This window comes from Hibiscus syriacus, unplaced genomic scaffold (genome assembly GCF_006381635.1).
Source record: "Hibiscus syriacus cultivar Baekdansim isolate YM2019G1 unplaced genomic scaffold, ASM638163v2 tig00111758_pilon, whole genome shotgun sequence".
NCBI lineage: Eukaryota > Viridiplantae > Streptophyta > Magnoliopsida > Malvales > Malvaceae > Hibiscus > Hibiscus syriacus.
Window position 1 is genome coordinate 1207977 of NW_024063170.1, and position 15211 is coordinate 1223187.

General features: G+C 34.6%; 1 protein-coding gene and 1 pseudogene across 1 annotated transcript; both read left to right on the forward strand.

The window, feature by feature from the left end:
• Nucleotides 1-1009: 1009 nt before the first annotated feature.
• On the forward strand, nucleotides 1010-8829 carry LOC120169299 (annotated as a pseudogene).
• Nucleotides 8830-9350: 521 nt separating this feature from the next.
• On the forward strand, nucleotides 9351-10821 carry LOC120169298 (serine acetyltransferase 5-like). Its single transcript, XM_039177476.1, has 2 exons — nucleotides 9351-9896; nucleotides 10160-10821. Exons 1-2 carry the CDS (start codon nucleotides 9492-9494, stop codon nucleotides 10649-10651), a joined length of 897 nt encoding a protein of 298 aa, XP_039033407.1. The 5' UTR covers nucleotides 9351-9491; the 3' UTR covers nucleotides 10652-10821.
• The last annotated feature ends 4390 nt before the right edge of the window (nucleotides 10822-15211 follow it).

Here is a 15211-nt window from a genome sequence, read left to right on the forward strand (position 1 = left end):
GAATCTATGAGAAAGTATCCTAACTACAAAGGAAGTGCGTTCCCGAAGATTATTCACACTTTTTAAATAAATTCAAATGAATAAAAAGATCGTAATTAAATATATTTTCGAGTTAGTAATTCCCAATATTTTAAACAATATATAATCATTTGGGTACCAAAATTTGGGCATTGTGGGGGTGCTTACCTTTCTCCACACGTAACCGACTTCCGAACTCTTAAAAATAAATTTTTGTTAGTAAATATATCATATTTAAATTACAATAAAATCAATTATTAAATGTCATTTAATAATATATTATTTATTAATTTTTTTATTGTATGATTATATTGTATGGTCTTAATGTGTGGCCGTACAAAAAATAATTCCAGGTTCGCAATAAATCCAGTTTTTCTTCGGGGTGCGTGAGAATCACAGTCCAATACTCCAACCACCTCGGTAGTGCAATTATTTTTAAGGTGCGTTTGGTTCACGGAATGTAAGATTATCAGTACGAGTAAAAGATTACCAGGGAATATGATTATTGGGATAAAAATTATGATCTTACGCGATCTCGACGATAACTACGACGATGTATGACTAGGAGAATGGAAAGGACTTCGACGATGACGTATTAAGTATAAGATTTAGGGATTTTAGATATTTTGAGGATTTTTTTATAATTTAAGAGAAATTAGAATTTTTTAATAAATATAATAATATTTTTAAAAAATAAATTTCAAAAGCACCAGATTGTGACATATGTCATTTAACGGGAAAAATCAACTTCGTTAACGGCCCGGACACCTAAATGGGTAATATTTGTAACATTAGACACATGAATTGATAAAAAACAGTTTAGGCACCTATTCGAAAAAAGTAATATAGCTTGGGCACTTATTTTGATATTAAGCCATCCATGTAGTATAATATTCGAGTTGAATGACCTTTTTGTAATTTCCTCTCAACCTCCATTTCCAAGCTAACTAAAAAGAAATTCTTCCCCTCTCGTTGTGCACCAGAAAGAGAAGACAAAGAAGAAACTACAAAAAGGCGCAAATCCAACACCCTCACTATTTGCTTTGCTAACTTACGCATCTGCTATTATACGCTCCTTTTTGTTCACCTTTCCTTTTTCTCTCTCTATATTTTCCTTTTTGTCGCTCTTACTATGACCTCCGCAATGAGGAGGAGACTCGCGGCTCTCTTCTTCATTTGCGATTTCTTCGTGGTATTCGGTTTCTCCGCCGAGTCCCTGACGGCAGCGGATATAAATGTCACCGCTGCACAGTCCAATGTGTCGGATACGAGATCCAAAGAGGATAGTTTCGTCGACATGATCGATCTCGCACTTGAGAAGGAGTTCAATGACACCGACCAAATTGAAGGTCCGTTCTAGATCTGAGCTTCCACTCAACGTATATTCTTTGCATCTGCATTTGTTTTTATATCAATGGTGTTTGAGCGGGGGTTCTGAAGACTGAAGCCTGTAGATCATCTTCAATTTCGCTTAATTTTGTATTTTCAAGTGCATTGTTTAATTTTAATATTTATTTTGTTTTCCAAAATATTATATATGTTTGGATAAGTAGCTCGCAGTATTTTATTTGGAATTTGTAAGGATTTTCATGAAGAACGTTTGAGTTTGCCGTAAAAATGATGCAGAGAAAATAAGATTCCTACTTTTAGTTTTAAGTCATATGATAAAAGCTCACGCAGCTTCATTGAATTCCTCTACTTTCTTTAGCTCCATGTTATTGGAAATTCTTACTAATGTTTCTTCTTTGCAGCCACTGATCCTGGTAGTTTCAACAATAGTGTTGCGGGGAAGCAGGTTGGTAGTAGGCTAGTAGTATTGTTCAATTTTGTTGTTCATTTGCAGTTACCCTTTAGTTTTGAAGTAGGTTATGTGCTCATTCAAAAAATTCGAGAAATCTTTCTTTTTGTTGTTGCATTGCATGGCGTTCATCCTCCCCTTTTGTAATTGAAAGAAATCTTTAAGTCAGTTGGTTGGTGTTAAATTGCAATTCTCGTTTGAGTGTTTAGAGGATCTTAGCATGGAAAACAAAAACATTGTTCTAGTTTTCAATAAAAAAACCTTTGAGATCAGAACTCATAACTAGGGGTGTAAACGAGCCGAGTCGAGCTCGAGTATTGCCGAGCTCGACTCGAAATCGAAAATTTTAAATGTAGGCTCGACTCGACTCGAAAACTCGCGAGCCTAAAATTTTCAAGCTCGACTCGAACTCGAAAGATAATATTAAAACTCGACTCGAACTCGAAAAGGCTCGAACTCAAAAAAAAATTCAAGAGCTCGAGACTCGAGCTCGATTGAAGCTCGATTTTGAGCTCGATTTTGAGCTCGATTCAAGCTCGAACTCGATTAAAGCTCGAACTCAAACTCGAATTTGATCCTTAGGGGTAAATTAGCTTTAGGCTCTCTAGATTTATGCGTTTTGTACAAAACAGTCCCTCAATTATTTAAATTTTAGCTTAAATTAGTCCTCACATTTAGATTTTTCTTAATTTAGTCTCTGTTTAGGATTGTTTTCTTTAATTAGTTGTGTATATTTATTTTGCATGTTGATATGTTTATGTATAAGTATGTGAATAATTTATTTATGAGCCACATAATATCATTTTGCATAATTTGTATGTTACCTTCATGGCATAACTTAAACCCTAACACATAAACCCTAAACCCTAACACATAAATCTTAAACTCTAAACTCTAAACCTTAAATCCTATCACATAAACTCTAAATCCTAAAACCCTAAACCTTATCACATAATTAGTTATGAGGTAAGTACAATATAGTATCTTGATATTAAATGCTCAAACCCTTGATATTTATGATATTTGAACCCAAAACCTCAAAATATAACAACAATTTAAAAAATTAGTTATTACAAATATTTTCATTAGAAATATATTAAATATTTGTCATTAGAGAAATAAATTTTTTTATCAATTTAAAATAAATATAAGAATATTTATTCAAAAATAATTTTTAACCATTTTCAATTCAAGAATATTTATTCATCAATAATGTATTTTTAATAATGTAATTTTAAAAAATATAAAATTATAATATAATATTTTTTCGAGCTGCTCACGAGCTTTTCGAGTCGAATATCGAGTAGCTCGTTTCGGCTCGTTAAGAACTCGAGTCGAGTTCGAGCTTGAGTCGAGTCCATTCGATCCGAGTATTTATCGAGCCAAGATCGAGTCGATCTCGAGTAGCTCACGATCTGTCTCGTCTCATTTACAACCCTACTCATAACCATGCTACTCTTGCAATAAAAATGAAGGTTTTATTTTTTGGTAATGGCAAACGGAAACTTATTTTATTTACCAAATTTAACTATATATTACTTGTCTGTTTTTGACATCAGGTATCGAGTATTCAAGAAACTCTTTTTTCTTGGGAGATGGTAACATAATTGGTTTGTTTTTGTTAGGCTGTCTTGGAAACTGTTGCTAGAGTTAAGTCCAAGAAAAATGAGACCAAGGAAGAGAAGTAAGTTATTATTACTTCTTCTTCAGTAAAAGCAAAATCATAAGAGTAGTTATCAGTATAGGATTAATTTTAGGCTTTCCGCTTCATTAACCCACATTAATGGACTTTTTTTTCCGAGCGTTATGTCAGGTCATTTCAGCTTCATGATGTTTTCTATTTCGATAATGAAAATCGAGCAGATGATGCACCAACATTGATAGATCGAAATGTATGTTCAGATAAAGTCTCAGGTAACTTTGTCAATTGAGATAATATGCCTCGGTGTTTATATTGATCATGTTGAGATTTCTCTCCTCGGGATAATGTCTTTATAATATCCAACCCAAAGTCAAATATCCTGTTCTACAACTAGACTTAAGGTTGCACTTCTGTTATATATTTTTTGTATTTAATATTGACGCTGTTACAATTGTTATGGAAGCAAGTTTTTTATGGTTTCAAAGTTTGGTTTGTGCAGATTATTATCAGATTTGGTAGTTGTTATTGTCTCTGCAACATGTGGTGGTATTGCTTTTGCTTGTGCTGGACAACCGGTACCTTTGCTGTACCTTTTATATTATTTATTCTTATGTTTTCTCCCTTCTTCAATTTGGTGTGCCTTGTTAGATTCATTCACGATCTCATATTAAAATCTTTGTAAGACTTGTTTTTGATTCACAGTGATTGGTTTCCCCTGAAAGAGAGTCTCACCCTTGTGTTTTGAATTTTCAGGTTATTACTGGATATCTACTTGCAGGATCTATTATTGGGCCTGATGGTTTTAGCTATGTTGGTGAAATGGTGCAATTTTCGCTTCAATGTTATCTGGGAGTTTATCTTTAGCTTCAGTAAAGTCATTTCTCTAATATCTCTACTTTTATTTATTGGTGGGCTGGATATCAAGATTCAAGACAAATGTTCTTGTTTGCACATGATTCAGGTTGAAACAGTGGCTCAATTTGGTGTAATATTTCTTCTTTTTGCTTTAGGCTTGGAGTTTTCAACAACAAAGGTTTTCTCATTGCCTTGCCCTTTTCTATTATGTTCATTCCTATATTCAATAATATTAAAGTTGTAACGCTTCTTGCAGCTTCGTGTTGTTCGAGCAGTTGCTATCCATGGAGGCCTTCTCCAAATTTTTCTATTCATGTGTTTGTGTGGTATAACAGTCACGGTATGTCTATCATTTTTAGAAGTATTTAATGTAATGTATGGTATAAAAAGTCTTTATCAACCTTTGCCTTTCTTTAATTATGAATCTTTTTACATGAGGTTTATATTTACCCAACAAAATGGAGCTTTTTTAAATATATTCTTGAGAGGCTATTCAGCTGCAGAATATTTCTTATGCGTAAATTGACAGTTAATGGACATATTTTCACTAATATAGGTGGTGTTGTCCTCATGTGCTGCTTCTGGTAGATAAGAGTTTTTCTTCTTGGCCCAGGATGTGGCTTAACTCTTTATCTTTTCATATCTCTTCTCTTTCAGTTTTCAATTTTGCTTTTCATTCTACTGTTGCATGCTGCCTGCTAGTGTTCTCTGTCGGTCTATCTCATTTGAAATTGCTATCTGAAGGCTAAATTTGCTGCCTCCCAGTGTTCCTCATAAATGTTGCATCCTAATTTATTTTAGTGGGTGTCAAGAATACCACAGGTTTTGTATTCATCCAGCCCTGTGTGCAAAAGAAAATGCATACCCTTGTGGAGTTGGCTTTGGCTTTGAAGTATCGGTGTCATTAGTTTTTGTCTTCATGGTTGGTATACACTCATATCAGTAGCATGTGAACAAAAAATGGAGGTGTCGGCCATTCGAACAACATTAAACTCGGCTGATATATTTCCCATATTGTGATTTATCATTCATGTACTGAACTTCTAAAACATCACTTGTTATGGGCTGTGGCATGAATTCTGCAATTTTCCTGCGGTTGGGCCAGGACCCATTCATTTCCTTTTTCAATTAGGCATATGGACAGAAGTGCTGTTTTTTATTGAAGATATGTGATATATCTTTCTTTTTCCTTTTTTCACTAGTATTACAGTGTTTTCCTTCCCCTTTACTCAGATTATTAGCTACGAGTTTTTTTGATGGATGCTGTTGCATGCTTTTTGCAGTTATGTGGAGGTAAACCTTCAGAGGGGGTTTTTGTTGGCGCATTCTTGTCTATGTCTTCTACAGCGGTGGTAAACCTCTATGAATTGCATTGTTGACTGAGAACTTGGATTGCTATTTTTTTTCTTTTCTATTTTACAGTTCACATTTATTTTAAGCTGATAGTGTAGTATCTCTCTGAATTTTGATAGAAAAAAATGTTTGTTCAACGAATTACTTTTGCAAATATTTTTTCCCATATACTAGTTTCTTGTCACACTTGTGATAACTGGTTTGTTTATGATTCCAGGTTTTGAAATTTTTAATGGAAAGGAATACATTAAGTGCTCTTTATGGTCAGGTGACAATTGGTACTCTTATCCTACAGGTATTTATTTTCTTGGTCACCACATCAGTTGAAAGAATATTTACTCGACTCGAGCATAGAATCTTAGTAAGCATGAAGTTTTGAACTATCATGGTTTTGTAGGACTGTGCCGTGGGCTTGCTGTTTGCTTTACTTCCAGTTCTAGGTGGCAGTTCTGGCATTCTTCAAGGATTATTATCCATGACCAAATCGTAAGCGAGCAAAAAAAATCTGTAGGATCTGCTATCTTTGATGTAATTGTGGCAAAGGTCATCCACGTTTGATGGTTTACTTTTCTCTTTCATTTTTCAGGTTGGTGATTTTAGTTACATTTCTGATCGTTTTGAGTGTATTAACTCGGACTTGTTTGCCATGGTTTCTTAGGCTTATGATAAGCTTATCATCACAGGTAATATATATTATTTGGTTCAATTTTTTAATCTATGCAGACATTTGTTGACTCATTTCTTTTAAACAGACTAATGAGCTCTATCAGTTGGCATTGGTGGCGTTTTGCTTGCTTGTTGCTTGGGTTCATTCATTTCCTTCTTACTTCGTGCATTATAATTAACGTGTTCATCATAATCATCAGAGCAATCTGTCTCATTTTGTTGCATTAGTTGTTGTACCATTTTGTACTTGCTCATTCTTACAACGTTTTCCAACCAATAAGATCCATGTTTCTTTCATTCACTTAGCACTCTATATACCTGTGTACATGCGTGTGTGTGTGTGTGTATTAATATAACTACTTGCGACATTCCAGTGTAGTGATAAACTGGGTCTAAGTCTTGAGCTGGGCTCGTTTGCTGCTGGAGTGATGATATCAACCACTGATCTGGGCCAGCATACACTTGAACAAGTAAAACTTCTAGTTCTTTGTACCCTTTCCAGAACTTCCAAGGCGGTTACTTTGTAATGCTTTTCTTGTAATCTTCTTATAAAGAGTTTTGCATCGCTTTGCAGTTTTGTTTGTGATATAAAAATATGTTAACTTCCAACTCAAAGTTAACTTTAGTGATAGCTCATTGACCATCTCTAAGCACAGTTAACATTGCAATCGCTTTAGAGAGCAAGTTATCAGTCTTAATGTGATTGAATCAGCAAAAGCAATTGCTGATGGTGTAAGATGAATGGTTCCTGTGGAAAGATAATTCACGGTACTAGCATACTATTTGTGCAGTTAGCAAACTTGTGTATATTCCCTTGGTCTGAGGCACTATTCTGTCCATCTTGGTGTGGCTTCAAATAATTTAGTTGATATTTTCCGTTTACCTGAATGTATTTTCCCTTGGTCTGATTTGGTTTATGATGCATGTTTGAGAACATTATTGCCAACATGACAACCAAATTACGGATTTACGAACATTTTTCATTCAGTTTTGTTTATTGTACTTTGAACTAAGAAACTGCATCATCTCAATGCCGTTGCGGCGTTGCCTTGTTAATACCTCTTACACGCAAGATTCTGCCTTGATTTTCTATACCTTGCATGCAGGTGGAGCCCATTCACAATTTATTTTCCGCTTTTTTCCTTGCCAGTATTGGGATGTTGATTCATGTACATTTCCTTTGGAATCACGTCGACATATTGCTAGCAGCTGTAATATTGGTGATTGTTATTAAAACAATGGTAGTTGCTGCAGTTGTCAAAGGATTTAGATATAGCAACAAAACTTCACTTCTTGTACGAGTTGCGAGCCTTCTTAGGTATTTATGTTCATCTTGTAAAGTTTCTTAGTTATTTCAACTTAATGTGTAGGTCGGAATGTCTTTGGCCCAAATTGGGGAATTTGCTTTTGTTCTTCTCAGCCGTGCTTCTAATCTTCATCTAGTTGAGGTTTGTATGCCATTATTTTACTCATCATTTAACTGATGCTAAGTACTGTTATTTAGACCATACAATTTTTTTCTTGAAACAATTAGCTCAGATCTTTTATTTTATTTTATTTTCCTTGTTCCATGGCCTTCCTTGATAGTATTGCCAACTTTTTTGTCATTGCTGCAGGGTAGACTTTACCTGCTACTTTTGGGCACAACAGCTCTCAGTTTGGATTGTCAACTGTTATTGCCTTTCTTTCACACTAGTCATTATTTCACAAAGTTCTTTCGTTGTTAAAATGGTGCCGAATTGGTTTTTCTTCCGAGATTTTGAAACGTGCTTATAATATAAACGTGCAGGTGACTACACCATTGCTTTTCAAGCTCATTCCGGCTGTTGTTCATCTTGGGGTGCTCTTGCGGTGGTTCCCCCCTGATAGTCAAAGCGAGGTAATTTGCCTTTTGATATTTAACTTCCGACAAGATAGAACTGAAATAGAGGGTTGTAATTCTTCTAAGCTTTCACCTAAATTCTTGCTGGAACAAGTGTTTTGAGGTTTATAGGATTTGTCCTCTCAGATAGGTTTTAAAGGAGATAGCCTCCGCTCGGACCATGGTAAGCAAGGTAACATTCACCGCTCGAGTAGTTTCCGCTCGGACAGTGCTAAGTGTATTACTTTGCTGGTCCAAGGCCCTCGTCACTCATGATATTAAAGGAATCAGAAAACAAAGAAAATGCAAAATTTCAGCATTCTCTTGATGGGGTTATTATACTATGGAGGACAAGTGCTTAGATGTACAAACGGAAGGTATCTGAGTGAACAAAACAGATTTTCAAGTGCGAAGTCCCTCGTATGTTTTTGACCATTTACAATGCCAATTTCTGACAAACCGAAGCCTGTTGTGGAAGGGGAAAAAAGAAGAAAAAGCCAGCCCCGACAGATGAACAGCAGTAAAACTTCCACAGATGACCTTTTTTTTTGTAAAATAGCTTCCATTTTGTAATGTAATTCATTTCAATCTTTTTCATGTTCCCCCACTTCACTTCCATTGGCTGGTTTATTTGTTTTATCGCATCCATTTATTTAATTTGTACAAGATGTTTAAATTATTTAGACCAATCTTTATTCATAAATAAGAGTATATTTAATCAAATAAATAAATATAGTCCTGCGTACTCTTGTGAACTAAAATAAGATTTAGCCAACAATAAAACATGGAACATAAGATTTGAAAAGTTCATATATATTTTAATAAGTTTTTTAAAAAAGTATATATAATGGTCTTTAAAACCACTGAAACTCCAAAGGCAAGCTAAATAGAAATGACACTTCGCCAACTCGGCCACCATTGTAGTAGCTGAATAAAACAAACTATGGGTTGAACCTATAGATTTTACCTCTATTCCACTTAATTTCCTCCGTCAGAATATTATTTTATAATTATATTCACATAAAATATTATTGATAAATAATTATTTAATTTTGGATTGTTTTTTTCAAATAGGTATAATAATCATAGAATGTTGACAAAATTCTTTGTTTTTAATTATTCTTAAAAAAATCACATCCAACCCAGATTGAACTGAATCATCCACTTGCCAGCTCCAGCAACTCCAAAAGAAGGAAAAAGAAGGCAATACATAGAGCGATCGACTTCCAAATGCGTTGGGCTTTCATGACCGTATCATCACTGTAACATCTCCGCCCTTCGATTCTTCACCGCAAGAAATGCCGGCCGGAGAACTCCAATACCCTTCCCCGATCTCTTGTCCGCCGATTTCTCAAGCGACGGAAACTCCCATGGAAGAAGACGAGGCGTGGGTGTGGGCCCAGATAAAAGCCGAGGCACGCCGCGACGCCGAGTTGGACCCGGCTCTGGCCAGCTATCTCTACTCGACTATCCTCTCTCACTCCTCTCTCGAGCGCTCGCTCTCCTTCCATCTCGGCAACAAGCTCTGCTCCTCCACGCTCCTGTCTACCCTTCTGTACGACCTTTTTCTCAACACTTTCTCCTCCGATCGTTCGCTTCGACACGCCGCCGTCGCCGATCTACGTGCGGCTCGCGTTAGGGATCCTGCTTGCGTTTCGTTCTCTCATTGCCTACTCAATTATAAAGGATTCTTGGCATGCCAGGTAAATCCATTTTCTTAATTTCCTCCAACTAATGAAAGGAATTTTGAACTTCATTCAGTTATTTGTTTCCAGTTTTAAGTTTTCTTTGTCAGTCATTGAAAAATTATTACATGTTTAATTTTAGATGGAAATATTCCCGATTGACTTGAACAGTTAAACTGATTTTCTTATTTTTAATAGAATGTTGTGAACCGAATTCGTATAAAGCATTGAATTTTATTCGTCAGAGTAGAAAATTAGAATTTCTTTTCTAATAATTATAGGCTCATCGAGTAACACACAAGCTGTGGACTGAGTCACGCAGGCCACTAGCATTGGCATTACACTCTCGAATCTCTGATGTTTTCGCTGTTGATATACATCCCGTGGCCAAGATCGGGAAAGGGATTTTGTTCGATCATGCCACTGGTGTGGTGATCGGAGAAACCGCAGTTGTTGGCAACAACGTGTCAATTTTGCATCATGTTACCCTCGGCGGCACTGGGAAGGCCAGTGGAGATAGGCATCCGAAGATCGGGGATGGAGTTTTGATCGGGGCCGGTGCTACCATACTAGGGAATGTGAAGATTGGGGAGGGAGCAAAGATTGGAGCAGGGTCTGTGGTGCTGATCGATGTGCCACCGTGGACTACAGCTGTAGGCAACCCTGCAAGGCTTGTTGGAGGGAAGGAGAAACCATCGAGACACAAAGAATGCCCTGGCGAATCCATGGATCACACTTCATTCATCTCTCAATGGTCAGATTACATCATTTGAATAATTTTACTTACTTTTGTTTGTTATTAATATACTTTGAAGCTGTTCTGTTTTCGCATGGTATGATGTTGAAGCTGTTAAAATTGCAGTCTGTTTCTATGACATACTTAGCCCTATGTTACCCGGACTGGAGACTTAATATAGTGAGCGTTTAAGTATGTTTGATCTCACATTCTCTTGTTAACTTACCGATAATGATATCAATCGAGTTAAACTCAATTATTATCACTACTAAAATGAAATAAAAATTAAATTTTAGATATGATTTTGGAAAAAATTAAAAATTTAAGAACTAAAATAGATTAAAACTGATAGTTTAGATAATAAACACGTAATTTACCCTTGTTAATAATATGTCAACGTAAAAACTTGGTATAGCTTGTAATATAATATTATCGTTGTCATAACTTTTTAAAACGAAATATCGAATTAAAATTAATTATGACTTTATTTTAGAAAAATTAAAATTTTTGATAAATTTAATTTAATTCAAATTAGAGTCGTCATCAAACTTTAAGTTATGTAAGTCCAATATTGAAAAGTATCTTTTTAAAACAATTTTAAGAAAAATTATTTAAAAGACAAATTGGTTTGCGATTATCAGAAATTCAATTTTAAGAGTTCGGGAGTCTGTTATATGTGGGGAAGGGTGAGCATCTACGACGTCCAAAATTAGTACTTTCAATTATACATTGTCTAAGTAGTGGAATTTTACAAATTTGAATCTAAAATTTGAATTAAGATTCTTTTATTTCTATGATTTTTAAAGAATGAGTGAGACTTTTTTTTTAATATTTAACTCGATGAAAATGATTTAATTCACTCTGGCTTATTTGAACGTGATGTTCCCTTATTATGTGAATTAATGAAAATTAAAATATAATCATATTGGATGTAATTTCGTTAACCCACGGCGTGAAACAACATTATCTTCAATTGTTTTAGAAAACGAGAGAACAAATGCATGATTTATCAATACAACATTAATAAATGATATGTACAAAAATAAATGAAATATTAACATGTCATGTGACAAATAAATAAAAAATAAAATAATGAAATAATAAAATAACAAGCAATAAATATTTACTTATTAAATTGATTCCGTTATAAATATATAAAAAGACATATTTGAAATAAATAAAAAAATTATACCTCTTAAAAAATAGAATACAAAAAAATTGGATAATAATAAAATATTGACCTTATTCGAATAACCCTCTGAAGAATATTCTAGGTGTTTGAAAGACTTCCATAAGTTAATCGAATAATGAAAAATCTCATAAAATTTTTATATTATTAAAAATAACATTTTATAAAAATATGGGTATATAAAATATTACTTGAAATATCATTTTAAATAAAATAAAAATACATACACAAATATTCTAGAAAACCTATATAATTATATATCATATTTAATATTATATATTCCATATCACACATTTAAAATATGTTATTTTATTATTCATTTAAGAAATAAAATAAACGTATAAATATATGTAATAATACAAGGACGAAACTGGAAAAAAAAACAAAAACATAAGAGACAGTCAAGGCATTTATCCATATTCTTTCAAACTAAAATAATGATTACATCGATTAAAGGTAAAATCAGAATGACTAAAACCTAAATATGACATTTTAAGCATATTATAAATCAGGACTAAAATATAAACATGGTAAACTCTAAAGATCCCGCACCGAAATAACCCAAGTTACTTTTCATGGCTAGTACAGAGATTTACAAGAATCGAGGGACTGAAAGGGGTATTAAACTATGCCTAGGTTTCAGAAAACCCTAGGTCTAACAGTGTCGTTTTGGGTATAATATAAATAACCCTTTTATGAGTTTTCAGGAAACCTTAGCTCTCCATTTCTTTTCCTCTTTTTCGACGTCGTTCTCCTCTTTACTCTCACCTCTTTTTTTATGTTACAAGAAAAGGGAAATACCAAAATCCCAATCGGCCACCGGACCGTCGACCAAGGCAACTCAGTCCCAAATGAACCCTTTTTCTCCTAAAGACTGAAAATTAAAAAATGCTACCTTTAATGCTTTGAAGGCCTTCTTGTCTCTGGTGAGACGTTCGAACTCGAGAGGTAAATTGCTCGTCCTTTTTTTGTTCTTCCCTTTTTTTTTTGAATGGCCCCGTTATTTCTCTCCTTCCCCCTTTTATCTTATCTCGCAAGTTCCATTTGGTGGATTTGGTGATGTTTGGTGAGGCAAAGATGACCATAGCAGAGGGGGTTGGTGGGTAAAGGCATGGCTCCACTGATTTTTTGGAGAGTGAGTTTGATTTGTTTTTATTTTATTTTATTTCTTTCTTTTTTATGTGTTTTAGATTGATTTAATTTTCTTTCAGTTTTGTCAGTACTGGCGATGGGGACTGGAATCGGTGACGGTGGACTCTCTCGGTTGGCAATTACGGTGGCGGTGCCTAGAGGTTAAGTAGTTAGGGCTTAGTTAGGTTTTAGGTTAGGGTTTGTAATGGGATAGAGTTATTGGGCTTGATGTTGTTGGGCTTGACCCGTTTGGGTCTGTAAAAAAATAATATAATAATAATGATGACGATGATGATAATAAAATAAAATAAATCCAGACAAAATATAGTGTCTACAACTGCCTCTCTTTGCCCATTGTTGTATAACGAGAATAGGGCAAAGATCAAAGACACCATTTTGTCCGGCCTCAACGTTCACTCCGATCTGTGTATCCCTGATTCCAAGGTAAAAGGTCTAAAAACAACTTTGTTCCCGTTCGACAAAGAAATCTGATCGTCTGGAGATAATTTGATGTTGAAAACGACATTGCTCGTTTACATTGAAGAGAATCTGCCCACTTTTTGGTGAATACTTGACTTCTCTCCACAAGAAAGTCAAGTTGAGAATAACATCACTAAAAGATTGACTCCTCTTCACAAGAAAGTCAAGAATGACATCACTGAAAGATTGACTCCTCTTCACGAGAAAGTCAAGAATGACATCACTAAAAGATTGACTTCTCTTTGTGAGAAAGTCAAGAATGACATCACTAAAAGATTGACTTCTCTTCGCGATAAAGTCAAGAAAGACATCACTAAAAGATTGACTCCTCTTCACGAGAACGTCAAGAAAGACATCACTAACATATTGAATCCTCTTCGCGAGAAAGTCAAGTTGAGGTTTCTAGGGAAACAATCCTGAGAATGACTAAAACGAATTTCTAGAGAAACAATCCTAAGAATGTGACTCAAACGAATTTCTAGAGAAACAATCCTAAGAAGGACTCTAACAAATTTCTAAAGAAATGATGCTAAGGATGACTAAAAACTTTCTAGAGAAATGATCCTAAAAAGGAATAAAACAATTTCTAGAGAAATAATCCTAAGAAGGATTAGAGTGTGGTTTCTAAGGAAACAAACTTAAGAAAGGCAAAATGGTTTCTCGAATTACGGGTATCCTCATGAGATGAAAATCAAAATTTATCATATTTGTATAAAATGATGAATATGCAAAGATGCAAATTCATGTAACATGTATGAATGCATGATTTTTTATCTGTGGAAAAAGAGAATTTATCATTTCAAGCTTTGGAGACTATGTACGTGCTGTTACCTTATGAAAAAAAATCAATATCCACTGGCCAAAGCTAACCACTGCAGTAATCGATGGGATATCTACATTCTCTGATAAGCTATACGATACATTCATTCCTAGGATATAGTTGGAACCTTAGAAACAACTAGAATTAAATGTGTTTATTCAATTACTAACATGGAATTCAACCCCCAAGCTTTGCATTGATTTTTTTGTCAAAGTTCTATCGCCCATTTCGTGGAAATGTAACTTCCTTATTACCCACTTTTAACCTTGGAGCAGACAGAACACAACATTCCACTCGGGTGAAGTTAGAATTTATAGAAACCCCTCAGGAACTCAACATTGGCTCAGTATCATGGTTACATTCATCATTTCTTGTAGCTTTTGCCTAAATTTCTCAACCAGAGAAGCTCTTTACAAGGTGCTTAAAGCTTTCGCAGAGCGTTGCAATGATACCAAAGAGGAAAGCTCAATAAGAATATATGTGTGATGCTTTGGATTATCGACATTAATGTGTGAAAAATCAACAGAGTAACACAATTGTATGTTATGATGGTTGACAAAACAAACATATATAGTAAGTCCCATTGTATCTGCTTCACCATTTTAGACTTCACACCTTTTTACTTTATTGAAAGCATATGATTTTTGTACAATCGCCCACTCAAATCAGTGATCTTGTACTCTTGGTTGGATGGAATAACCCTAATCCTGAGATTCTTAAGCATCATTTTGGCCTAAATTTTGTTATCTTAACATGATATGGGTCTTCCATAATGCCCCAATACACGTACTTTTTTCACAACTCATTCAGTGCCAACAAATTTCAACTTTGAATAATCTCACCCTCGTACTATCTCATGCTATCATCTTGAGAAAACATCAATACCATCAAATCATATTATTTTGATTGTCTGAGGGCTTTTTCAAAAGGACGCTCAGAAAATAATCAAAACTTCAACAACCAAGCCTCCGATCTTT

Bases quoted from the DNA above. Each gene is read 5' to 3' on its own strand.
- LOC120169298 (XM_039177476.1), top strand. From the start codon at position 9,492: ATGCCGGCCGGAGAACTCCAATACCCTTCCCCGATCTCTTGTCCGCCG. The intron at 9,897-10,159 runs GTAAATCCATTT...TAATAATTATAG, and splicing joins AAGGATTCTTGGCATGCCAG to GCTCATCGAGTAACACACAA.